Source organism: Zonotrichia albicollis, chromosome Z (genome assembly GCF_047830755.1).
Source record: "Zonotrichia albicollis isolate bZonAlb1 chromosome Z, bZonAlb1.hap1, whole genome shotgun sequence".
NCBI lineage: Eukaryota > Metazoa > Chordata > Aves > Passeriformes > Passerellidae > Zonotrichia > Zonotrichia albicollis.
The window spans coordinates 41,973,519-41,999,243 of NC_133860.1; the positions used below are offsets into that span (position 1 = coordinate 41,973,519).

At 38.3% G+C, this 25,725-nt stretch overlaps 1 protein-coding gene, 1 long non-coding RNA gene and 1 other non-coding gene across 6 annotated transcripts; 2 read left to right on the forward strand and 1 right to left on the reverse strand.

The window, feature by feature from the left end:
* Positions 1-486: 486 nt before the first annotated feature.
* Positions 487-3,568, forward strand: LOC141727052 (uncharacterized). The gene is made up of 2 exons (XR_012578036.1): positions 487-929; positions 1,916-3,568. It is a non-coding gene; the product is annotated as an uncharacterized LOC141727052 (long non-coding RNA).
* LOC113459446 (small nucleolar RNA SNORA47) lies at positions 1,590-1,718 on the forward strand. The gene has a single exon (XR_003380681.1). It is a non-coding gene; the product is annotated as a small nucleolar RNA SNORA47 (small nucleolar RNA).
* A 128-nt stretch (positions 3,569-3,696) lies between the features above and the next one.
* Positions 3,697-25,387, reverse strand: AGGF1 (angiogenic factor with G-patch and FHA domains 1). 4 transcript variants are annotated; one of them, XM_014268001.3, is made up of 14 exons: positions 25,039-25,387; positions 23,947-24,043; positions 23,409-23,530; positions 22,433-22,579; positions 20,025-20,213; positions 12,800-13,151; positions 11,133-11,244; positions 9,859-9,910; positions 7,784-7,885; positions 7,267-7,432; positions 6,941-7,023; positions 5,809-5,936; positions 4,847-4,946; positions 3,697-4,024 (listed from the first exon to the last, which is right to left on the reverse strand). In XM_014268001.3, exons 1-14 carry the CDS (start codon positions 25,213-25,215, stop codon positions 3,824-3,826), a joined length of 2,028 nt encoding a protein of 675 aa, XP_014123476.2. In that variant the 5' UTR covers positions 25,216-25,387; the 3' UTR covers positions 3,697-3,823. The 4 variants fall into 4 exon arrangements, with proteins under 4 accessions (XP_014123476.2, XP_014123475.2, XP_026650127.2 ...); XM_014268000.3 differs by having other exon boundaries at positions 23,298-23,530; XM_026794326.2 differs by lacking the exon at positions 12,800-13,151 and adding an exon at positions 17,586-17,655 and having other exon boundaries at positions 23,298-23,530.
* Between the last annotated feature and the right edge of the window lie 338 nt (positions 25,388-25,725).

Consider the following 25,725-nt stretch of genomic DNA (forward strand, 5'->3'; position numbering starts at 1 on the left):
CAGGACTCAAACTGCTACACATTCTAGCTCGACAACCTGTGAATTTTCCAGTCCCACGACGTCCAGCAGAGGTTTGGCCAAAGCACACCACCTGCAGCAGGAACCAGGCTTGTCTAAAGACTATCAAGGCAACACCATTGTCCTCGGACAGAAAAGGGAAGGAAGATGAACAGAGGGGCTGGGTAGCAGGGGCTGTAAGGCTTTTTACAACACACAGGCAGGGCATGGCAGATTCAATTTAAGAGTCAGCTCTGTGTGAATGAGGCGCTCTGCTGACTCCCTTGGTGGGCCACGCTAGCTCTTCCTGTCATCTTTCTCAAGATCACTCCTGAGACGGCACTCATTCATTCTTAGGATCATTTTTAAGTCGAAATGTTAAAAAAGTAATGAAAGTGTACTTTTAAACTACTATCTACAGCTACCGTTTTCGTTTGTCTACCTGTCCTCTGGTAATGTGATGCATTCCCTACTCCCTTCGCTGCTCCTGAGCTGCAGAGCAGCACACCAGCGGGCAGCTCGGGCCCATGCCGGCGTCGTGCCTGCGCCCTGCCAGGCGGGGGAAGCCGCGGGCGGCGCGGTGCGGGCGGAGGCCGTGCCAGGCCCCGCTCCGCTCCGGCCCCATGCCCTGAGGGCACACAAGATGGCGGCGGGGCGGGCGGCGCGGGGCGGCCCCTGCGGCGGGAGGCGCTGCTGGGCGCGGCTGCTGGGCGGCTTCCCGGGCACAGCGCAGGCAGCCAGGCCGTCAGTCCCGTTTCTTCCCCTGCCCTATTCGCGAGGAGCTGCAGAAGCGGCAGAAGAGGCAGCATGTGTCCTGTTTGCAGCGCTGAAATGACACCAGGATGCTTGAGCACAGACGGAGGACAGCGGATAGTGCCCCGGTGCGCTGAAGGGCTGAACTAGGATCACTGCTGCTGTAAAGCCTTATGCAGGTATGTTCATCAGCAGAGAGGCAGTGCTGGATTAAAATAAGGTGCAGATGAAACCCGTTTAGAAATCAGAAACTCGCTGAGAAAAAAATTACCACGTTTAGAGATCAGAGCACATGGAAAAAGATCACACAGAAAAAAATCCACTGGAATGCACTTTTCAGTACATCTTCTTGGTAACTAAGATGCTGGTTTTGACCTCTCTTCCTGCTGCCGTGGGTTCATATGCTGGCAGAAAGACCAGTCTTTCACTAAACACAACCTTCACATAACCAGCTGCAGCAGCTTTGCTGGAACAAACACTCCGGTTTCATCCTACATTATGTTTTGTAAAAGCAGTTAATGTGCAAATAGTTCAGGGCCTTGCACACAACACTGATACCACTCCATGTTTTTCTGTGCCAGATGGATGGTTCTGCTCTTAAGATAATAATGTACCTACTTCTCTTTATATTTCAGAAATATGTTTGCTAAGTTGACAAAATTCACTGTGAGGACTACAAAAACTGTTTATATAAACTGATTCATTTTATCCTTAAGAACTTTAGGATTATAGGTATTCACTAACAGTATTTATATATAAAGCAAACTGCTAAAACTTGACTTTAGCTGTATAAAAAAGCAGCTTGAACTGTCATAAGCTGGGAAAGGCAACAGGATGGTTGGAGGACTGAGAAGGTAAGACAGTTGACCTTTATGCTGTATCTTACTGGTTATAGCCTCCAAAATTATAATAGTGCAATAGCAACTCATGTTCCCCTTCTGACATGAGGGAAAGCAGTACTGCATTTGCACATAAGGCTCGCACACAACTGGTGGTTTTCACCTCATTTGTAAGAGGTCACTAAAGGATGAAAACTCCTATTTAGCACAATACAAGTCTTTCTACTCAATAAAGGCACACAACTGCTTGATGATAATTACTCAAACCTACCTCCAGTTTTTTAAAAATCTGTGTATTAATGGTACTGCTTTTTCCACTTCCCTAGGCAGCATCAAGAGAGAACAGGATTTGTCGCACCAACACTGAACCAAGACTAAGCTTCAGCCCTTTATATGGAACTGCTGAAAGAGGAAGCTGCAGTACTGAAAGCAGTCAGTCTTGACTGCGTGAGACCATGCCTCTCACAGAGGGCAAATGATGTCTTACTTCAAAAGCTTCATGAAATGCAAACTTGTTGATTTACTGTTCTTAGAGCTGTTCCACTTGAATAACTGGGGAGAGGGAAAGTTATGGTTCCTACTCACACCACATTAAGGTTTATAGTTTGATTTACTTTGAAGACTACAGAACTAAAAAGAAAAAAAGGCAAAAACATTCTTTTAGCATATAGAAGGAGCTTCTTCCTTCTGCTAGCAGGAAGAGGCTTTTAGATAAATGGTGATCTAAAACTTAAAAACTACAGACCAGTACTTACAGAACATTTTTTTCACAGCTAGAAAAAGCCTCTGAAAATATGAAGTAAAAAGGAATAAATAAAATAAAAAGGAATATTTAATAAAAAGGAATGCATAATAAAGAAACAGGAATGCAGCAGTAAAGTACATAATACAGCAATACTTGTGTATTATTGCAAAAGCAGTAATACATGTCTGTCAGTAGAAAATCAGTAGAAAACTAACTGCTTACAAAGGCAAACAGCAAACTCAGTTATGCTGCTCCAGGCACTGAATGCGGATAATTTTATCTTCACCTCTGTCTGCAGAAGTAAGGTGTGCTTCATGTTGTAAACTTGGGCAAGTTTCACGATTTAAATAATAGATTGGACCTTTTGCTTTATACTGTATGTATCTAGATTAAGACAAATGGCTGGTAACTTGTTCTGCTTTTACTCCACAGTGCTTCACAGTTGTGTGCATGATCTGGTAGGTTGGTGAGACTACCACGTTTTTCTTGGACAAGTATCAGAACTTCAACTTGAACAAGCTGGGATTAAGTTTTACTCATTTTAGAAGAGCATTCCCATCCAACATATGGACAAGACAGTTTGAAGAAGCACACTGCTTAAACTGACAATGATTTATTGTGTTTAGGAACATTTAATAAACACCAATCTTTTAGCTTCAGTTTGGAAATCCTTCCCCATCAAAAATCAGTAATTTGTGTAGTTTTTTCTGGCATAAACCCCATTGCCAGCAATGGATGTATCAGAAAAAGAAGTTAATAAATACAAACAGACAGCAGTTTTCTAAACATACCTCCTCTTTTAAAGGCATGATACAGATTTACTAAACAAATATCAAACAAGTTCTTCACAGAAGAAAATTTTGCTACAAGCTGTCTCTAAACATTGTTTTCTTCACTAATGCTGGTAGTTTATTTCATGGATGATGGTATTTTTGAACCGTAATGATGAATCATTTAAAAACAAGCCTTTTCCTCCTTTTCCTTTGCCAGATGTATGCTGAGACATGTAGCTAATACTGAACTGTGTGAATTTAAGAGTGGTGTGCCTCTTGTTGAGCATGTCATGGCAAACATGAAGAAACAGCAATATGGTACTTTTTTTACTAGGGATCTGAGGAATTTATTTTTTCATCTTGATTTTAAACCACTGTTCAAGTGTTAAAGGTATCATATGTAAGTGTAACAGATGTTTTGCGTAACTTTCTGTGAAGTGTAAAAACAATGGAAGATTCCTGTTTCTGAGGAAAATAATTTTCAAGTACTTAAATTTGAATATCACTCTAAACTCCATTCATATCGTATTAAAAATGTGTATAAAAGCATGAAGACTACAGAAAACCAATTAACAGAGTTAATCTTGAATAAGGTTTTCCACAACTGTATTTTACATATAACCAAACTCCTGCTTTAGCAAAAGCAAAAAGAATAAAAATAAATTCTCTCCCAATTATTTATACTCAGGAATTACCTTGCTCTGGGACAAGATAGTTCAGTCTATAGTCCCTCTAACCCAAAGTGTACTCTTAGCTGTATCCCTTTGTGATTTAGTGTCTTGGAAGTTTTCAGCAAACCTCTCTCTTGCTTTATCCCAGTTCTTTTTATTCTTGCTCTGAACAAGCTGAACATCTTCAATTGAGGCTGGTTTCCTTGTACCTAAACCTGCATGCTTCTGATGTAACTCCAGTTGGATCTGTCAAATACATGAAATATTGTTGTAATTGCAAGTTAGGTATTCTAAATACTACAAATTCTGGTTTTGTAATACACATGCCACCCCCTCTCCCCAAGCACTTCTCTTTTATGTTCTAAAACACCTAGATCATACATGAACAGTACCATGAAAATGATGTGTCACATCACCACTTCTGGAACTATGATTTCGAGTCCTGAATAATGTCCCCAAATGCCACAAAACTAACTATTATACATCTCACTGAGTGAGCAGCATATGATCCCTGTGCTGGCTAGTTTGACAACCCAGGGTATGCTGTGGCTCTGAGCAGCACTACTGCCAAAAGACAACACATCTCTGGTGACAAAAATGGGGCTAACATGGTTGCCACAGAGGCCCACAACTTGCTGGCTACAGTGACTTCTGCCAGCTTTTCCTCTCTCAATGCCCATCATCTAGCTTGATTTTTGTGCTATGGCAGCCTCTGAGAAAGAATTCCACCCTAAACCGATCTTCAAATTGCATCACATAAATTATTCCAATTTTCCTCCAGACTTTGTATACAAATATGAGATTATTAATTCAATAGTTAGAAGCTGTCTGTCTTCCTTTGTTTACTTTCCTAATGAACACAGCGTAGGAAGGGACAACACTACTGAAAAATTTCAAAATACACCATTAGTCAAAGAAAAAAGAATTTGAGCTTAGTCCTACTGGGATTATTCTTTCTTAACCAGGCTTTTTATAAATTTCAAGTGAATAGTGGCATACAATTAGATACTTTTCATTACAAATACATTCCTATTATTTTTGTCTCAAGTGAAAACCAGGAAGACCTACCGGATCCTTCATGCCACCACCATCCTTTCCCAGACCTTCCCCCTTCTTCCATCCCATCTTCTCCAACATTTTATGTCCTTTGTTGCTGTTGCTGATTTCACTTTGAAGAAAGTTTAAGATAACTGATAAGCAAGAGTTAATATAAAAGAGTGTGCTTTCAAATACTGAAAAACAGAAATGTGCATACATATAGAAATCAGGAATCAGTCCTTCAAGAGCTATACAGAAGAACAAGCCTCAGGTCACTATCAGCTTTCTTAAACCTCCTGAACTACTTGTTTGCTGTAGGAGTTAAGAGAGACATCACGGGTAGGAGGGTATGGATTACAATATGGAAAAAGTGGTATCGCTGCCAAATCATCCTCCTGCACCTATTTCATCATCTCACATGTCCTTTTATTAATTCTCACGCACCTACAAGTTCATGCTGCTTAAAAAAAAACCCCAACTACACCTTACAGAGGCAATGTAACAACTGAAGGAACATCAAGTGTCATTTGAGAGGTATGTAAATACATGTCCTGTGAGTGGCTAGATATTGACAGTGAGAGAAGCTGCAAGTGAAAAATCTGCATATGCACTATTACTGGAACTGAATAGGAAAAATAAAGACTGAACCACTTGAAAAACAGACACTATTGAAGATGCCACTAATGCAGCTGGGGAGTTCTTTACATTTTTGAGTTGGTAAGGAAGTGATATAAGTGTCCTTACTGCCATCCTTAAGCCCTCACCTTCCATATATTTTTATATGGAAGGTGATGAGTCAATAAATAAAAGCACGTGAAATGGGAAGTGTGAAAAACTTAAAATTTTCTAGCTCTCCTAACACAATATATACAGGTTATTTGTAATTTAACAAACTGCATGCTAGTAGCAAATTGATACTTATTTCATTATCATTTTTTAAAAGATTCACAAAAGAAGAACATGGCGGATACTTTCCCCCATCCCCAACTTACGTATGAACAGAAGCTGAACAATCATCTCTCTGGAAGGTTCCTTCACTTCCAACGGTCTCTCTGCGTTTTCCTGCTCTGTCTTTGTACTTTGGATTTTTCACTGCCTTGTTGTCTTCATATTCTGTGTTCTTTCCAAGCAGATTTAATCGCATCGAGACAAAGACAGTGGGGTTTAAATTCTGTATTTTTGTTAACTTTCCTTTTTCCCTCCAAAAGTATGGGAGATTCAGCCTTTTTTAGTAATACTAAATCTTGCAACAAAATCTGCAGTCCCCACTTAGTATTTTCTTAGCTTACAAGCATACCTTGTAAACCATATTACTGCCATCATCATGTAATATGCCAAATTCAGTAATTTCTCAGAAGCTGTAAATAAAATAACAGATTCTTTTGACTCTTCTCTTGGTACGAAGGGTCAGTCTCTCCATATTAAGCAGAAAATCATGTGCACATCACCACTGGCTTTTTATATAACAATTTATCTTGTTCCTCAGCAACTACTTTTTTTCAGAATAAATGACAGAATTAAGTATGTTTACAGATTCTGTATCAGTATTATTTTGGTACCTGAAGAATTTCATAGAAATGATGGCATTTTGTTTTCTACATGAATACTTAGTACAAATGCTGGAAGCAACGGCATGTTAAAATTATCTCTACAACAGAAGTAATTTGAATACATAATATTATATTGCCTGTATGTTCATGTTTCCATTCTTCTCTGGACTTAAAAACCTGAAGAAATTCCCATTCCTTTCCATAATTTTTCAGTTGCTCATTATGTTTTCTTTCCAAATGAAAGACAGGACTGCAACTCAGTGAAAACTTAGTCTACAGACATAAAAACAAAGTATCTTGCAAAATCTTAACTTCCAAAGGATTAGAAATCTTGTACACTTTGAAAGGATCTTCAATTTTCAATGGAGCTTTCCTGTCCTCTTATCATAATCTTTCTTTGTAGAGGTTTGTAAAGAATACTTATTCAGGGTACAAAAGACAAATGAGGATAACTTTAAGGGCATTTGAAAACCTCCCTTATTCAACAAAGTCTATGGCTTAAAATAGGAATCACAAAGTACTTAAAAGAACCACAAGATGACAAAAACTTAATCAACTTCTACTGCAAACTCACCTGTAAACCGTATTTTACCCGTATTTGTTTTAATGCTTTTCTTCTGACTAGCTCTCTCTCTTCTTTGCTAAGTGCTGGACAAACTAAAAGGAAGAACATAGGATTGAATTTGCAATTACTAAGGTAACAATGTTTTGAATCATAAGACAAAGGAGAGAATTTTTGTTCTGACATTATTATACATAGAGACATATACCAAGAAGAAAATACATCATTATGTACAACGATTACAAGCTAACAAGGAAACTATATGAAAACTGAACTAATTTATTTTTATAAAGTAAACAGCCATAATAAAAAATGTATCCTGTGATAATATTACTAACCAGAAGACTCTTTTTTCTTGTCCAGGCGAAGATGTGCTCTAACTTGTCCTGGTTCACATCCATCACAAGTATCACTGCCGGGGTGAATATGAAAAGAAAGCACAGTTTCACCAATCTTCACCTCATCTCCATGTTCCAGGATGTAGGGATCGCACTTTGTTTTAGGCTACAGCAAACAAAAGTTTTAGCAGACAAGTTTAAAACTCATGAAGGACGCAAACTCTATTTCATGCACACTACTTACAACTCAACAGTTCAGTTTGGTCTCACAAATGTAGGCAACTGTTTAATTATAGTGGGTATTTCACTCTAGCAACTGTAACCATAGTTCATTTTTCCTAGCATAACCAAACATTAAGTACTCCAAGTGGCTAAAATCAGAAGGGAACCAAGGCAGACAGTAACGTATGAAAGAAGACATACAATGGTATTGTAAGTGATTTGCCATAAAACATTTAAAATGACCACAAGATTAGTTTTCTGCAATATAAAGAGCTCTAAAACAGTAGATACTCACCTGGAGAATCTGATTTCCATTAACAACTGTTCCATTCTGACTGCCTTGATCCACAAGAACATAATTTTGCAAATCGTGGTCAAAATACACTTCTGCATGAAACTGACAAATAGAAGCCTAAGTTAAACGTTCTTGTTAAGTGAATACTTAACAATTTAAATGTTATTTTACAGTAAGATTTCAGAATATATGAGTGGCTCTGGTGCTCCAAGTTAATAATTTTTCACATTTTATGATTTCATTCTTATGAAATGCAAATGAATGGGCCACAACAGTATGAACTAATGTATACAGTTAATGTAATGACTTTGTTCATAAGCTGATTCATTACTGGACAACTATATTCTTCCAATGTGGCAAGTATGCTTTACTTAAAGAACTGCGAGATTCAGTAATATAGCCTTCTTAACTGTTCTTCTAAATAACAGGCTTTTTGCTCTTAAGGTATCTTATGGCACTGTCATTTAAAAATAAATCTCATTCTGCTTCCATTTACTTGGTCTTTCATATCTGAAATAACTCCCTAAATACCATGCTTTTGTAACTTTCACATAACTCACCTTCTCCTGCATCTTAATACTTAGGACATAATCAGTACCAATCTTTTGCTGTTTCTTTTATCTCCTTTCTGATACTGAGACTAGTAATGTGGTGCGTTTTTTTGTTTTGTGTTTTGTTTTTTTTTTTTTCCTTGTTGCAGTTCTGTATAGGTATTGCTTCCACAGACCAGAAAAAGTGCAACTCCTAGCCAAATTCATAAAGACATGTACTACCTCCAAAAAAGACCACTGAACAAACTGAAGTATCAACTTCTCCAACCTACTAGAACCTCCAGTAAAAGCAGTAAATCTACAGAAGTGGCTGTTGAAAAGTGACCGTTTCAAAATTGACAATTTAGAGCAATTCTAGTTGCTGTTTTCAGTTAAGAATAAAAAACAATTGAAGATTGGCTAGCATTTCTTACTACATGGAACACTCCCATAATGATGCAGACTGACTAGCACATTCAATAGACATTTTATTTTCTACTTCTGCTTTACTGAATAGAACTAAAACTTCTAAAGAGGTCAAATCTGCAAGGGGTAGCATTTTTTAAAATCTCCCTTTCCACTCAAGAAAAGCAAACACCAAAGCTGACCACAGCTAAAAAGTAAGAACAGTGAGGAAAACAACTAGTATGTAACTTTTTATTTCTGCAGATATGTAATTTATCTTTTCACCTTTGACTCCTTATCTAAAAAGTGAAGTAACTTCTTATATAAACTGCCAGTACCCGTAAAGTACTAAAATGGTAATGTTACAGAAAAATAAAAGTCTTTTGACTTCTTTATTTGCCCAGTTTCAAACACAAGCCTGAAAAAGTTATTAATAGCAGGGAAATATTTACTCCAGAAATTTTTGTGTATGAAATATAGCAGGTGATTAATGAGAACTATCATTTAAATTAGACACAGTAAAGTGTGTTTCATGAGATACTTGCATTTATAGATTTTTTTTAACAAACTTTTTGCTTGGATGACACAACTTTGTGAATCTACAGTTTTATTTTATTAGGAATGCTGTATTTAAGGTCTGTGTTGAAGTATTTAGCAAAACAGAGCACAGAATTTGTAACAGAAATTTCCATTCAATCTACCATTGAAAGGAATTCTGTTAATATTTCAAACTCTCTCTACATAATTTCCACAGTTGCTTTAAAGAAAGTAAAAGAAACCCCTTTGCTCTGAGCGTAACTGCAAGGACTGCATTACTTGGTAAAGAAATTCTTACTATCTGGCATCAAAATTTTATATATCATTAGTACTTAACAGGGTTTGTTATCAAGTTCAATAACTACAAAATAAAGACTCAAAGCTTTTGAAAACACACTGTTGTTTGTGTTAAGTTACCATTTAGTAAAATACTATATGTTTTCATTTTTTCCAAATTCAAGTCTGGTTAAACCCATATCTCATTCTGAAAGTTCGTTCAAAAAATTAACACGATGTTCCAAATTTAAAGCCATAAAATCTAAAGCTTCATTCATACATTTATGTCTTCTGATCTACCTTTCAGCAGACATGAACAAGAGTTACCTTACTGACTCCAACTTCAGGAATCTGAAGTGTGTGTCCAACATCTTTTTCTCTGGAAAGGCAAGTTGATACACAAATCACAACAAAGTATAAGTAAATCTTTTAAGTGGCTCATGAAAGGTATATTTGAGTTGAACTGTAGTATCATATTTCTCTTCAAAGCTATTAGGAATTTTTTACAGATAGAAAACGTGTTGCTGTATGCACAATGTAAAGACTTGCTTCAGGTCCCTTCTACCATTTGTATAAATGATACAAAGCAGATGATTATAAAGATCAAAGAGTACCAATAAATTCTTATTTATAAACCTGATATTTCTATCTGAGCTGTCATGCAATGCCTTTAACAGTCTGAACTCTGTATCCTTTAGGCTCTTTAGTGCATCTTGGTGCCCGTGTGTTCCATGGTGAAGCTGAACTCTTGGTTGCATTAGGCAGGTAATACACGTAAACAAAGAGTAATCTCTACAACAGGGTGAGTTTTGGTTTGTTTGCATTTTTTGTTATCAAAACAGTGCAGTAGTAGGAAGAAGAATTTGTGTATTACATTCTTATACTAAGAGATTAAGAAGTAATGCAGCTAGTAAAAGACCTCTATGCAAATTCAAAGAAGAGTTGTCTGTTGATCTTCACATACATGATTCAACCTTTGAAGAGCAAATCAAAACATGTCTATCAGCATTAGACAGAAACAGCTTTTCCAGGGGAAGGTTTTCAAGTCAACATGGAAGAAAGCTTTACATCATCATTAAATTCATCATCCACAATGAGCAAACCAGGTTTAGAACTATAAGAATGCATACAGTGTAGCACAACCCAGTTTATCATCTAAAGGCAATGAACAAACCCTACTGAAATTTTGAAGGTGTAAGAAGTCTAGTGATCCTGGATTTCTGAAGGGCACTGTTTCGTTTCTGAAAAAAAAGTACTTCAGTGGCCTGGGACAACTTTTGCTTACTTTCAAGGAAACAAGTTTTCAAAGAAGGGCTCGCAGCTGTACTGCCACTGGAACTCAGTCACAACATCAAGTTATCACTAACTATTCAGGTGTGTTGAGCTGCAAGTGTGTATGCTGTTACATTATCACGATGACATGTTATGTGACCTGATTTCCATTTCTTACTGTGGACTAACCAAACTCAGAGTTCCTCACAACTGCTGCAGGCTAGGGAGACAAGCATGAGGAGTAGAGACAAGCAATCCTAAGGGCTTTTCACAGCTTTTAAAGAGAGGTCGTTTGAGATATACATGTAAAAAATTTCATTCAGTCTTACCTTCCAATTGTAGCAGGTTTCACAGCAGTGATAATATAAAGTGATCCAGTCTGTAGAACTGGTGATCTTATTACAATTACTCTGATACAAGGAGGCCAGATCTTTTCTTCATCTATAATTATATAAGAAAAAAAACCCACCACCACCATTACTACCAACACATTTCAGTTTTAACTTTATAGTCAAGTTTTCAAAAAACTGAAAACCATTCAGCCTTTAGCTGGCTGAATAATATACAGCTTTCATTAAAAGAAATATGTAACAACATCTGAGAGAAAACTTTGATGAGATTGTAGTTTCAAAGGCTAAGTGCACACCAAAGTATTACAAATATTTTCTTAATTCCGGTGGACAACTCTTTAGTTACAGCAGTAAAATATATATACATTTACAAAACTTACTAGTATACTATAAATTTATAGATCATTAATTGTTGCAGATTAGAAAACAATTTTACTTTGAGAAAAGGCAGCACCTTTTTGTTCACCACATCACAGACCTACTGCATATCAAACTTTGCATCTGACAATTTCTATGTCAAATACATTTTTACTGTTTTGTTTTCTCTTAGGAGTGCTATTCATCAACATGGATAAAAAAAATAATAGCTAGAACCTACAGATGCATATGCTTTTTTGCCTGAAGATTATATTAAGATATTATATTCTGACAGCTGCATGTACTTGGATGTACATTTATAAAACAATCTCCAGTGATCTCAGCTAGGAGCAGACATAGATGAGAAGAAACTACCTTAAAAGGTACTAGGGGAAGAGATTCTGTCCCCAGTTTTTATTACTTCAGCATTACTGCCAAATTGGATATTAAGAAAAGACAATTTAGTCTGAAAGCCTGATGGTAGCAAGCACATTTTGGCTAGCATTAACCACCCACAATCTGAGTAGTTAAGTAAAGTAATGAAAACATAAGAAACTGACAATAAACTATGAGCAGGGCACAGGCTACAATACAGTATTCTATGGCTTGTATTTAATTCTACAATTTGGAAGATCTTTGCACATACATAGTTCTGACTGGCTGCATCAAGCCTTTCACAGGTCACCTTCATTGTTTTTTTGGTATTTTGGTATTTTTATTTGGTATTTTTTTGGTATTTTAACGACCTAGTAGAACACTTTGGTATAAAACAGTATACAGTTTTCCTGTCTATATCCATTTCTCACAATTTGCCACTGGAATATACACAAAATAGGATTTCAACTACTCCACACTGCTTTTCACCACAGTAGACTGATCTTGCATTCAGTTGCACATGCTGGTTTACAAACAGTATAAAAAATACTGTATATTAATTTAAGAGAGTCAATACATAGAATTACTGTGAATTACTGGTCTAGAACCCCTATTTTAGCACAGTTTAGAGTTTATTTTCTCCTTTCACTTTCCCAATCAAACAAAATTTTTGGGATCCCTGAGGTTTCTACAGAAGCACAGACGTTACATCAGTAACAGCTTTTATAGAAACTGCTACTTTTTTTTGTACAAGTGAAGAGAGGGAAAGAAATGCTGGTAACATATAGCACATTTTCAAAGCACCTCAAGTCACATGCTTTTAGATATTTTTTTAAATTATACAAACTGTTTTTTTTTTTTAACAGGCTTCTGGAAAAATACAGTAATACCATATATAATCCACAATAATTCACCTTCATTTTCTGAGTATTCTGAATCACCAGTTTCTTCACTTGTTAATTCCTCCTCACTGTAGGTTTCACACTCAGAATCTGTAATTTCACCTTCTTCTGGTTCACTCTCTGTGTCTACTGTTCTACTGTCATCTGTACACGCTGCAGCGTCTGGTGTACTTTTGTGTGAATGTGAATTTATACCATCTGTAGAAATGGATTCTTTGGCTGTTAGACTGTTTAGTGGTTTTGTGTCCATTTTAGTCTTCTTTCTTATATTTGGAGACTCATCTTCTTCCGCAGAACTTACTTGCTCGGCGGTGGAAAAGCAATTCAGATTGTTAGATGATTTCTGCTCTTCTGTGTCCAAATCCTGGAGGGGAGTTATACAATGTTACAGTCTTTACAGATTGCATTTTTCTACAGAATAGCCTGGAAGTAAATTCTTCACTTAGGAAGAATTATTTTTAGAACTATTAAGAAATAGTTTATTTCACACATGCAGTCAGGCAAACTTTTACATTTCAGTGAAAATATTTTCACATCCTGTTAAATGGGACTGAGACCATCTTCTATTTGGGAAAGTGTGACTGCCCTCCTCTTCTAAACTTCACTTACTCCTCTTCTAAACCTTACTCTTTTCTCACACTTTAGAAATGTTTAGAAACTTTAGAATCTTGTTCTCATTTTCAAACTTGTACAACATCACTCTGAATATTTTCCTATTTCACTTTTACGACACTCACTTCTGTCCCTCTCTTATTCAATTCTTGCAACTTGCTTAGAAGGTCTTTAGCTGATCTTTATTGTATCCTCCTGCTGTTTTTGTCTTCTTTTTTATTACCAGAGTCCAGAATATCTGGAATGCTCACTCATGCTTTATCTATAGACCAGTACAAGCTTAACTTACGCTATGCGAAATAGTTATACTAAAAATCCTTTTTCTACTGCCAAAAGTTTCTCAATTTCTCTACTGAATATCAGACAGATTGGATCATTACAGGTTCTTCCACTTCCACTTATTTCATCATCAGGAAAAAAAAAATCCCAACAACATTTTTTAACGGAGAAACCTCAAGTTTCATATTAATTTTGCCAGAGTACCTTAAAAACGTAATTCTCAATCTAGTAGCTTGACAACTATGTTAAAAAATAAAAGGAAAAAAAAATAAACAATAGAGAAAGAAGAACAGAAGTATCTTTAAAAGACAAATAAAACCTTAGATTAAATTATGTGCCACTTTGAGTTCAGAGTAAATGCATTCAATTGCCTTGAATTGTATCAAATATTGCAATGCAACAGGTAAAAAATACATCCTTGACCACCTTCCATGTGTTTCCATCTCAAGATAAGTGAAATAATGTGAATATTAATATAATGGAAATTAAAGCACTTTCAGAATTGTTAAAATGCATCAGTGCTACAGACTATTACAAACACAAGAATTCCTCTCAGCTGTTGGTTAGGAGACTGTACATTTGAAACACCTCCAGTAAGACAGCAGGTTCTTAGGTAAAACCAATGCTTTTATGCTTTAACTGAAAGACTATTGGTTTGTTCAGGGATTCTCTATAACGTACTAGCCCTCCTCCCTAAACTCCCTAAGTTCTTGAATAGAAAGGAACAAGATAGGAAGGTCACTGTGTAATGTTGTTTATTTCAAACAAAAAAGTAGTAGTCTTGCCATAAATAAGCCTACACAGTTTAGACATGTCAAACACATTAATTCCATTAGAAATCTGATTTTTCATTTTGAGTTATATTTTTCAGTGTATTTGTCTATATTTACGTTTGGCACGGGTCTTATATTGATACCAAACATAACAAGGTGTTTTGCACCCCAAAACATATTACTTCTATTACAGAGTAATCTAACAAAGTAGCTCAGGGTACGAATGTAATCTGAAAACAAAGAAGCTACACCATCTGCTCAAATCTCAAGCAAGGTGAAACAAGACATGACTGTGATGCACTGACACCCAAGTACAAGGCTCTAACTACTCAACTCCACAGTGAACCCTGTGACATTCTGTGATTTTTGGCATAATTTCAGATATTTTAAACTAGAAAGTAAAAAGGTGCTGTTTTAAAGCCTGGCTACTAAAGAGAAGACTCTTGGTTCTGTGCTCAAAACAGGAATTTTTAAAAACAGTCTTATAAACAGACCAAGGATTCCACACATACATTCATTCTATGATTTTCCCAATATAACCTTCAAGCCTCTTCTCAGCAGCTTCTCTATTTTTTCATAATTGCTGCATTCAACTGTTAAGAAAGCAAATAAACTAAATAGTTAAGTACTGATAAAAATGCAGTATTTACATTTGAAAATCTTGTATGAAATAAAGAATTTTAATATTGAATATGGATCTTGAGCACTTCATCATTTCATGGATCTGTATTAAAATGCACATCTGGACAAAGTGTATAAACATTAAGCATACAGATACTGAATGAACCTTATAGCATTTGAAACAATCTTGTGTTGCAGAAATCCTTTTCCATTGTGTGTGACTATGTACTGGTTTCAGCTGGGGTAAAGCTAATTTTATTCACCATGCCTACCGCAGGGCTGTGCTTTGGATTTTTGTTGAAAATGTGGCTGATAATGCAGAGATTTGTTTCTAGTCTATTGCTGAGCAGCGCTTATACAAACCAAGGCCTCTTCTTGCACCACTCCACCAGCAAGGAGGCTGGGAGTGCACAAGGAGATGGAAGGAAGACACAAGCTATATAGCTGATCCCAGCTGTCCACAGGGTATCCCATACCACATGGCATCATGCTTACCAATAAATGCTGGGGGAGGGACAAGGAAGCAGGAGGGATGTTGACACTTTGGCCTTTGTCACTATTACCTGTGCTGGAGCCCTGCATTCCTGGGGATACCTGCCCAGGCAGGGAAGCAGTGAATTAATTTCTTGCTTTTTCTTTTGTTTGCACATGTGGCTATATCTCAATCCACAGGTTTGCTTACTCCTGTCCTTCCAATGCTCTTCCCAATCCTGCTGCTGGTGGAGTGAGTGGGCAGCTGTCTGGGGCTCAGCTGCTGACTGGAGTAACCATGGCTGACTACCCATACTAACACAGAACATGTGTAGCATGTAATAAAGTCTAACCAGGCAAGCAGCACCTTGCCTCTTTAGAGTCATCACTTAAAAAGCAGGAACAGGCAGTAAGCACAAAATTCGGTAAATACTAGTGTAGTATTTCAGGGTACTAGTGTACCCTGAAAAATGCAGTAAATTCTAGCAACGTACTTAATTTCTCAATGACTACCTAACTCTTCATCCCAAACTCATGCCACAAGACACAAAGTATGCAAGCAGATGGTGATTATAAGCATTTTTTACACCATGATATTTTCTCATACACATACATTTTTTCATTGTCACCTTGCCCAATACATCTAGACTGACAAGAACAGTCATGAGTTAGACACGGATAGACTCAATGTGATCCAGGCTTGAAAAACTTTATATCTTCTGGGTATTACCACATGATCTCTGGGATTTTTCTTACTAAACTGAAGCTGAGAGGTGCGATCAATCTGACAGACAATGAACTATTTTTTAACTACAGAGTTGAACTGGTTCATATTTCTGCATCCCTGACAAAATCAACCAAAAGTACTTTGAAATCAGGATATTATGTATCCCATGAGGACTGATCTTATAAGAATAACAAATCATGCTTATGTGACTGGAACTGACTGTTTTACTTTATAGCAAATATGCCACAAACTTTATAGAGAATATGCACAAACTTTTACAATGACCTGTTGAAACGCAGACTGTCCTACTTAGAAAATGTATATTATCATTGTCATTTAACTGCTTTTAATGAAAATTTCAAAGTATTTTAAGCATTTAACTATACTTTTTGCTTTACTGTTACAGAGCAAGACATTTTGTCTTTCAAAACTTCAATTTTTCTGTACTATGGCTGACCACCATGCATGTTCATGCAATTCTTCAGCATCCTCATACATGGGAACTTATTATTGTGAGCATAATTGGCTCAATTCTAAGAACTGCACTGTTTTAATTATTTTTTTTCTCTGAATTTATTTTATACAAAGCAGAGAAAGATAGACAGATACAACTTATCTCAAATGTGTAGCCTGTGTTTTGGTCTGCTAGAAGTTCAGTAGGTTATTTAGCAGATTCATTTGTTCTCAGCACTCTTCTACAGGACTGAATAGTACACCTTTAGCATTGACACCCTCAATATGAAATTAATCTGAAATACAGTATTTTACTAAAGAAATAGTTTCAAACACTTCAAAACAGCTCTTCCACTCAAATGACTAAGGTTTCATCTGCTAAAATCACTCCACAGGTACTTTAGTTACTCTTATCTACCCTACACAATACTCAATTTTCCAGTCCAAAAAATCTAATTAAATGCCAGAAAAAAACCCTCTCCTACATACAGCATATAGGAGCCATTTTATACACTGGTGGTGGACAGCTCTGAATTAAATAACTGTACCTAAAGAATGAGTAGTTTCTTTTGTCCAGTTGATTTATGTTATAAAGGGATGCTAAATACTTCTCTTCCCAAATATTCTAGAATGCCATCAAAGTTTTCTTCAGATGTTACTTACAAAGTATTTAAAATCTATTTGAAAGCTACTTTGCAGGTGAATGAATTTTGACTAAATAGCTTTAAAAGATTTATTAATTCCTTTAGGAAAAAAATTATCCAAACACCAATTACTAGATATTCTTTTTTCTTCAACAAAAATATCAAGGTTAAAGGTAAACATCCATGGACTAATGTGTGTTTTGTCATCTCAACTCTACCTTTACCAGAAGCTGCCAATCCAAAAGAAGAAATCTTCACATTAGCCATGGTTTCTGTCAACTGACGTACCTAAAGATGGGATGAATATCAGCAAAAAGTAAACTACATGTGACAAAAAAAGTAAAAAGTCACTGCTTCAAGAGTTGTAAGGGAAACACTGCTAAAACCACCTTGCCTCTCCTACAGATGTAGCTATGATGAATCTATAATGGAAAAGAACATGGTAGAAGTTAATTTTGAGTACCACACTGAAATAAAATTTAGTAGGTGGTAGCTTGAAAATTAAAAAATAAAAATTAAATAAACAATTTATGGAAAAAATGGCATGTGTCAGAACTTCCTTCTCAATTTTGCTATGTATTTCTAACAGCCCCAATGCAGCAAGTAGAACTGCAGGATCACTACTGCACACAGTCTATTCTCCAAACTATATGGAAGCCCTGGATCTTGATACTGGGCCAGGGATCCTATTATCACTTACGTCACCTTTTAAAAAATTTTTGCACTTTTTTGAAAAAAGACCACGATTACTTCTTTGACACAGACCTTCACTCACTGAGCACAGAAGAAAAGATCTGTGCACTACAGTATACTTTAAATGTTTTCCCTGTTACCTTTTTGGTGAAACAAATTAATTCACAAGTAAAGCAAAGTACTCAGTTTGCCATGAATAAAACAGACTAGAAAAAAATGGATGTTTACCTCCTACCTTGTGACTGTGGAAGTCTCACAGAAAAGATCTGCTAACAAGACTATCTAAACAAAAATATTGGTATAAAGTAAGCTTAAGACAAACCTCTATTTCTAATATAATCAGATTACAGAAGCAGACCAGGATGAGAGTCTAAAAAGTAGTCAACATTATTTGATAGGTCAGAGCTATACATGGCTTAAAATTTTTATAAACACTCTTGTTGGTTTAGGTAACAGTTCATCATAGAACTAAATTTACGGGACCTATTGATCAGTTTATGATAAAGATTTATTCTTATGAGCTTTTTGTGATTCTTTCCTGACACTCAATGGATAAAGTTCTGTATTGACCAATGCCTTTTGAGAGTGGCAGAATATTAATTCAGCATTTGCACAGAGCAGGCCCTGAACCTGGGTGCTGGTAAAACTGCACTTTCACTGCAATAGCCCTGTTCTCTTCAGTCTAAAGAATCATTATGCTTAGTGTTTCTAAGTACCCAGATCAAGCTTTCCAAATGGAAAGGTTCACTTGAGGTTTCCTCAAGGAGCAGAAATTCCTGCATTAGCCACAATTTGTTTATAAAATGTGTAATCAGTCAACAATCACTACCCATTTAACCTAATTACACTTTTTCTTAATGCAAATAGTTTCTATTTTCAAGTCTTTCAGATAACCTCGCTCTTGATTAAAATTTTTAACTGTGCACTGATGTTATATGACTATTACGTGTAGGTATCTGGACAGTAATGTAATTATTTCACATTTTAACCAATCTGCATGTCTGAGGCCTATATAATGAAGCTATGTAATGGTTAAAGCAATAGCTTTGAAGAATGCAAACCAAAGAGAATTCAAACTAGAGAAATCAACATATTCAATTTTATCTTAAAGTAATAAAATAAATTGAAAGAATAGAATTTAACATCAGTAAGAGTGTTCACAACAGAAATGCTTCCTGAAGTTTAATAGCTGTGTTAGTACTTGGTGTTTAGGAGTCAGTAATGTTTTTCAAGAAATGGTATGCTTTCTTAGCACTCAGAAAAATTTTGTAATTTAAAATACATATTAATTACAATGGGCATTTATTAAGATGTACAGCTTATCCACACACTAATGACAATGAAAATATCAAGTAAGTGAGCAAGTATCAATAGGAGAACATACTATGCAAAGAAAGAACCACCAAATCCCAAATGATAGCAGAGATACAGTAAAATGGCAATGGACTACGCTCTGGAAGGCAGTCACAGAGAAAGGATTGTGTATAAGTGTATTTTCAAAATTTACATTTTTTTGGTTCATAATATGAATCTGAAAAAACCCAACCAAACATAAAAACCAACACCAAATCATAAGACAGAACCCCAAACCCAAGACATTGCCACTGAATTTCTGATGTAAATCCAGCCCACAAAACACTGAATTCATTCTAGTGTGCCTGCTATTTAAAAAACTTCACTGACACTCAATTTTATACTCCTTTACAGTTGGGTAGTATTTCAAAAAACTTGAAAAAGTGAGGGGATCAAAGTTAAAAGTTTAATTCTTAATCACTCAACGGGAAAGTTATTTGAACACTAACTACAAGTTAGCAACCTGCTGTATATAGTTTTAATATGTTTAAATAGTTTAAAAAGTAGGGTATACATTCTCTGCATAAAACCAAGCTCCAAAGCCTGTAAACTGCATCACAGACAAAAACCCAAGAGATTTTGCATTTTCTGTCTATCAGTTCTGAGGTTACCTTATACTCATCTGCAGCAATCCACTCTGGTTCTTTTCTCTTCTTTTTCCCCTTTTTATCTTTGGTGTGCTTAGTACCAGAGGCCTGGTAAGACTGCAGATCCACTCGTGAATGAAACTGGTATCGGCCACTTTCCACATCACAGTAGTAATAAATTCCAGTTGCTGGGTCATAATACAGTTGGTTTTCCTTTTTAAGAAATGAAGAACAATGCTATCACATAAATAAAAATACATAAATAGAAAGAAGCATCTGATTAATAAAGAACCACATTTTAATTTTGATAAAATGAAAGAACTGTGGCAGCTTGATCCTGGATGGCTACCACATGCCCATCCAACCACTCTGTCAACTCTCTTCCTCAACAAGACTGGTAAGGAAGTCTGGTAAAGAAAATAAGATGGAAAGCTCATGGGTTAAGAGATGAAAGTCACTATCATGGGCAAGCCAGATTTGACTTGGAAATAGCTAAAATACAGCTGGATGATAAGGATTAAATTAAAAACATCTCTTCCACTTTTTTTTCACAAGCTTAGTGGTACTACTTCATTCCCAGCTCCTCTCCCCGTCTTCCCTCACCCGAGTGGTATAGGGAAATGAGGAGTAGAGGGGCTGAGATCAGTTAATGAGAAGTCCCTCTCTGCTGCTGCTGCTTCTCCCCTGCCCAGCATGGGATCTTCAAGAACTGCTCAAGCATGGGTCCTCCACAGGCCACAGCTCCTACCAGCAAAGCTCCCTCCAGGGAGATGTGCTCTGAGCTCTGGCATGGGCTCTCCAGTCCCTTAAGTGATGCCTTGGGATTTCAGTTTATTATTTATAACTCCAAACTCCTTATACAGCGTTAGCTGCTGCCTTCCCATTTTGGCCAAACAAAACAATTCCTCTCCAGGCCTGGGAATCAAGAAATGTAAACAAAAGTGAGCTGTGGGTTGGAAGCAAATTTGGGGAAATGACTTCATTACCTGCAACTGTAAATGGAAGATTAGCTCCCAAAATGCAAATGGACCAACTTACATAAATATAAAAACTCGTGACCTGTTGTCCATTTTTTGGGTGTAGCCTCTAGGGGAGTTTTGGCTGCCCTAAATGTACCTAAAGGCCCTTCAATAAATGTAACTGCTTATTCCTTTGATTTTGTCTGGTCTCTGTGTTTAGGTAGCCAAAGAAGGCATCAGGATGAGCAGCGTCTGCGTGGGATACTCCATGGACTATAGTATGAGTAGTTTTTGCATGGTCTGCTCTGGTGCTTGGAGAACCTCCTCCTGCTCCTTCTTCTTTGCCCCTGGTGTTCACAGGGTTATTTTTCACACTCACATCCCCACACAGACTCCACTGTGCACAGTTATGCCCCTTCTTACACTGGTTTCAGAGAGGCACCACCAGCTTCTCTGATGGCTGTGCTGTGCCCTGCAGTGGGACCAGCCATGTCCAGGCAGCCCCTGGCCTTCTCTCCAAGAGGCCACCTCCGCACCCTGGCTCCATCACCAGAACTTTGCCAGCAAACCCAATGCAGGAACACTTCCTGTAATTCAGAACACTTAAGTACCAAGAAAAGATATTCTTTTGGATAATTCTAATTTGGATATTTGGATAATAAGTACCATAAACTGCAATCCATAGCCCCAAACTTTTATGTACAACTATATCCACAAATGGTGTCAAAACCAACGGTATCCTTTGAGACCTTAAAAACTAAGTCCAGAAGCATCCTGAACAGAGTTGCGTACGTCATTCATTTTCTACAGTCGAGCTGAATATAACAATGCAACCAAACTCTCTGTTCTCAGTGCAGTACAGTGTATACATATCTATCCACAGATACAAACACACCTCAGAGGACAAAAAGAAAACCTTTGCAAAAGCTATATAAAAACAAACATCAAAAAGTAACCATTAAGAATTTCTAACCCATCATCTAATCTTCTAACACTTCTAAAAGAAGTGTGTTCTTTTCCTGTAGAATCAAACTAGTTGGTAACAGTACTCAAGTAAAAGCACAAACATTTTGTGTATTTCCTCCCAAGACTCTTTTCACTGTGGAGAAGCAAATGACTTCAGAAATATGGTTTTTTTTCTAAACAAGACATCTTTAAACTCAAGCTTTTAGGTTTGAAAGAGTTACAGATCAGCTTTATAGTATATAATCTGTACAACTCCAAGTAACTTGGAGACCTATGAGACATCAAAAAACAGAATTAAAATCTAAACTTGCATCCTCACCTGCTATCTTTAATTTGACTGAAATAATTAATAAAGTAATTAACAAATTTTTAACTATTCATTTTCAGCAACCTGTTTTTCAAAACATAAGATCAGCTTGGATCTTAGTTCTTTGCTCATATCAACTTTTACTAACAAAACTTTTGTGATAGACAAAAAATTCCAAGAATTTAGGAAATTATCCTTACTGAATTGTAGTAGAATCCAGTGCTATGGTCATAATACAATCCTGTATTTTCATCATATATAAATCCAGTTTGTGAAACAGCAGCCTCTGCAGCAGCTCTCAAGCTCTCTGCCAAAGAACCTTCTGGTACTGAAGTTTCTTCTGTCTCCTGATAACAGAAAGCAAGAAAGGTAAGTGCTCTGTGAACCTGGACTGTTTCAGAAGACAAAAATCTGGCTGTAGTTTACTGGAAAACTCCTATTTTTTTCAACAGGACCAAGAATTCAGCCTGTGTCTTTCACTTTTCTCCAGCTTTACTCAAAAGTGACTCACACCAAATATACACACAAGAAACATCTTGTTTCTTGTCTTAGAGCATCTCTAAGACAGATTTCTGCCCTCTGTTCCGTTTCAGATGCTAGAGGCACAAACTCAGTAAACTGAGTGACCTGAGAGAAAGCTGAAGATCAGGGAAGAAAACCAACCCACCACAAAATAAGCAAAGAAACCCCACCACCAATGTTCTTCTCCTTATATCTTGCTTCCTTATGTCAATGGAAGAAAAAATAAAAAGCACTATTTAAGAAAATCAGCATGGACATATTGGACATACTATGCTGAAAAAAAATCTTGCTTCCAGGCTATGCAAGATACATATGCCTTTTTACAAGATCTCTCAAACTCCAAGACACAAATCTAAGAGGGTGCTCCACTTGGAACATACTACAAAAAGAACTAGTTCTGAAGTACAAGGGTATTATCAGCACTAGACCATCACAAAAAAATCATTTTGTATAAAGCTCTCAGGACCGCAAGCACATCTTTTAGATGGAATATTAACAGAATACTGATTTCAAAACTGGTAAAACTCCAGACAGTCCAAAAACCTGTGAATTTTGGACGAAATTTTCCTCTTCTCCACCTTCAATAGCTCTGGTGCTATCCTTCCTCAGTGGAATATTAATGCTATCCTTCCTCAGTGGAATATTAACACCTGCCTCCGATTCCTCTGTGGAGTTATGCTCAATGCCTTCACTCTCATGACTGTGCTGCACTGGTAGCTCAGATGCACAACCTTGAGTATCAGTGTGATTGTAATAATTTTCATAGTAGTAATAATCTGCCAGGAAAGAGAAAGAAAAGTTGAAGTTGCATAAATTAGCAAGGCAGTATTTTACTAATGCAGTTTAAGGATGCTAAATCTTAAACTGGAAATTTATACAGTTAAGGAGTCTAATGAAAATCAAATATTAGGTAGTGCCTCTACTCTGAATTTATTCCAATCCTACCTCTTGTCTTCATATACTTCAAAACTTAGTAAAGCATGTATTACAATGGCATGGATTCTGCTAGTCCACGCTACATTTTATCCTGAATAAATGCCTTGAATGAATACCAAAAGGTCTAAAAGACAAGGTCAGGTTAAGGAATTTAATTCAGCAAAGGATCTAGACCTGAAATGTATTCTATATTATAACATTTTCAAACTAAGATACTGTTCTATATCCCTATTTAAACAGTCACCACCCTCTGTACCTGCTTGTGACCATGCAGCACAGTCCTCTGTCTGTACTTCTACACTAGATGTATCTTTCTCCTTTCTATTATGGATTTCTTTAGTGAGTTCTTCTACCTGAAAGAAAAATTGCATGTTAAAAACAAAATACTGCCATCAATTTTAGTGGTCTGCGATCTCAGAAAAGAGAGTCAGCCTATTTCGCATTCTGTAATTCAAACAAAACATAATGGCATCACAGGTGTGAAGTGGTTTCAAGTGATTTTGGTTGTCAGGAGACAATTTTGTACTTGAATGGCTGGCACGAAGAAACACATAATTTCTGCTGACAAAGGAGCACAGAAACTTCACTGAGATTATTCCCAAATGCCCACCCTGTAAACTTGGATATCAAGCAACGATCACTGTCCTGTAGTGATGATGACTGTGGCATTTACAAAGCACAGAATGCTCTGAGTAGAAGGAACCCACGAGGATCACCGAGTCTAACTCTCGGCCCTGCACAGGACACCCCAAGAGTCACACCATGTGCCTGAGAGCATTGTCCAAATGCTCCTTGAGCTCTGGCAGGCTTAGTGCTGTGACTGATCCTCTGCTGGACCTCTTCCACTGCCCAAGCATCCCCTCTGTGAAGAACCTTTTTCTAATATCCAATCTAAAATGCCCCTGACACAACTTGAGGCCGTTCCCTCGGGTTCTGCCAGAGAGGATATCACTGCCTGCCTCCCCTCACAAAGAAGCTGTACACTGCAATGAGGGCTCCCCTAAACTTCCCTCTTTTGCCATAAGCATTCACAGAGACGTCTTGCCACTCTTCCTTTACCTCACACTTCGTTCAGTAAACTTCTTTCCCTCTGATACATGTAATTTTTCCTTCTGACTGCAAATCTAACCCTGTGGTAGAGAAGGTGTTACCGTTCTCACCACCAAGTTCTGACTCAAGACCTCAAACCTGCTCTGGCTCCTCGCAGGCCAGGAGAGCCCGGCGAGCTGCGGGACCGTGTGGAACGGGCACATCGGGAGGAGGGGACAAGCGGAGCGCGGGCCGAGTGGCTCCCGGCCGGGGGGGCGTAAGGGTCGGAGGCCGCGGTGTCCAGGGCAAGGGGCCCTACCTGCCTCCTGAGCGCCTCGCCGCTCTCCCGCTCCCGCCGGTAAAGGCGTTGGGCGCGCCGCAGCCGCCGCCGTGCCCGCTCCAGCTGCTCACGACACGCGCCCAGTTCCGCTTGCAACGCCGCCGCCTCCTGCTCGCCCGGGTCCGCTCGGCTCTCGGCGCCCGGCGGGGAGGCCATGGCCGCCCGCCCTCCCCTGCGCCGCAGCTCAGCGCCCGCCCTCCGCCCGCCCCGCAGCGCCCGCGCGGCCCCGCCCGCCGGCCCCGGCCATGGCCATGGCGCCCGCCGGGCGCGAGGGCAGGAAGCGGCGCGGGGCGCGCGCCGCCGCCGCACCGAGATCTGTCCCGTGCGGCGCGGGGCCTGGAAACACGGGGAGCAGCCGGAAGCGGCGCGCGCTGCAGTGCGCGTGCGCCCGGGAAGGGGCGGAGGCGGGGCCGGGGCCGGAGGCGGGGCGAGGGCGGAGGCGGGGCGGGGCGGGGGCCGGGGCCGGGGGCGCGGCGGGACGGGACGGGCGGAGCGGGAGATCCCGGGGACTGGGCCGACACCGGGAGCTGGGGCGGGCGGTGCTGCCCGTGGACGGCGGCAGCGTCGGGAACAAGATGAGGGATGAACAGCGACACCCAAAGGCGGGGCGGTCTCGGCGCCGGACGTGCTCGAAGTCTGTTACCGAGCTCCTACATCACCTAGGCT

Excerpts from the sequence above, each read along its gene's own strand:
- AGGF1 (XM_014268000.3), bottom strand. The coding sequence starts at position 25,215 with ATGGCCTCCCCGCCGGGCGCCGAGAGCCGAGCGGACCCGGGCGAGCAG. Across the intron at positions 13,152-20,024 it reads TTGCTGCAGATGAGTATAAG|GATTTGGACACAGAAGAGCA; the intron begins GTAACCTCAGAA and ends ACTCCCCTCCAG. Across the intron at positions 7,433-7,783 it reads ATGGAAATCAGATTCTCCAG|CCTAAAACAAAGTGCGATCC; the intron begins GTGAGTATCTAC and ends TGTTTGCTGTAG.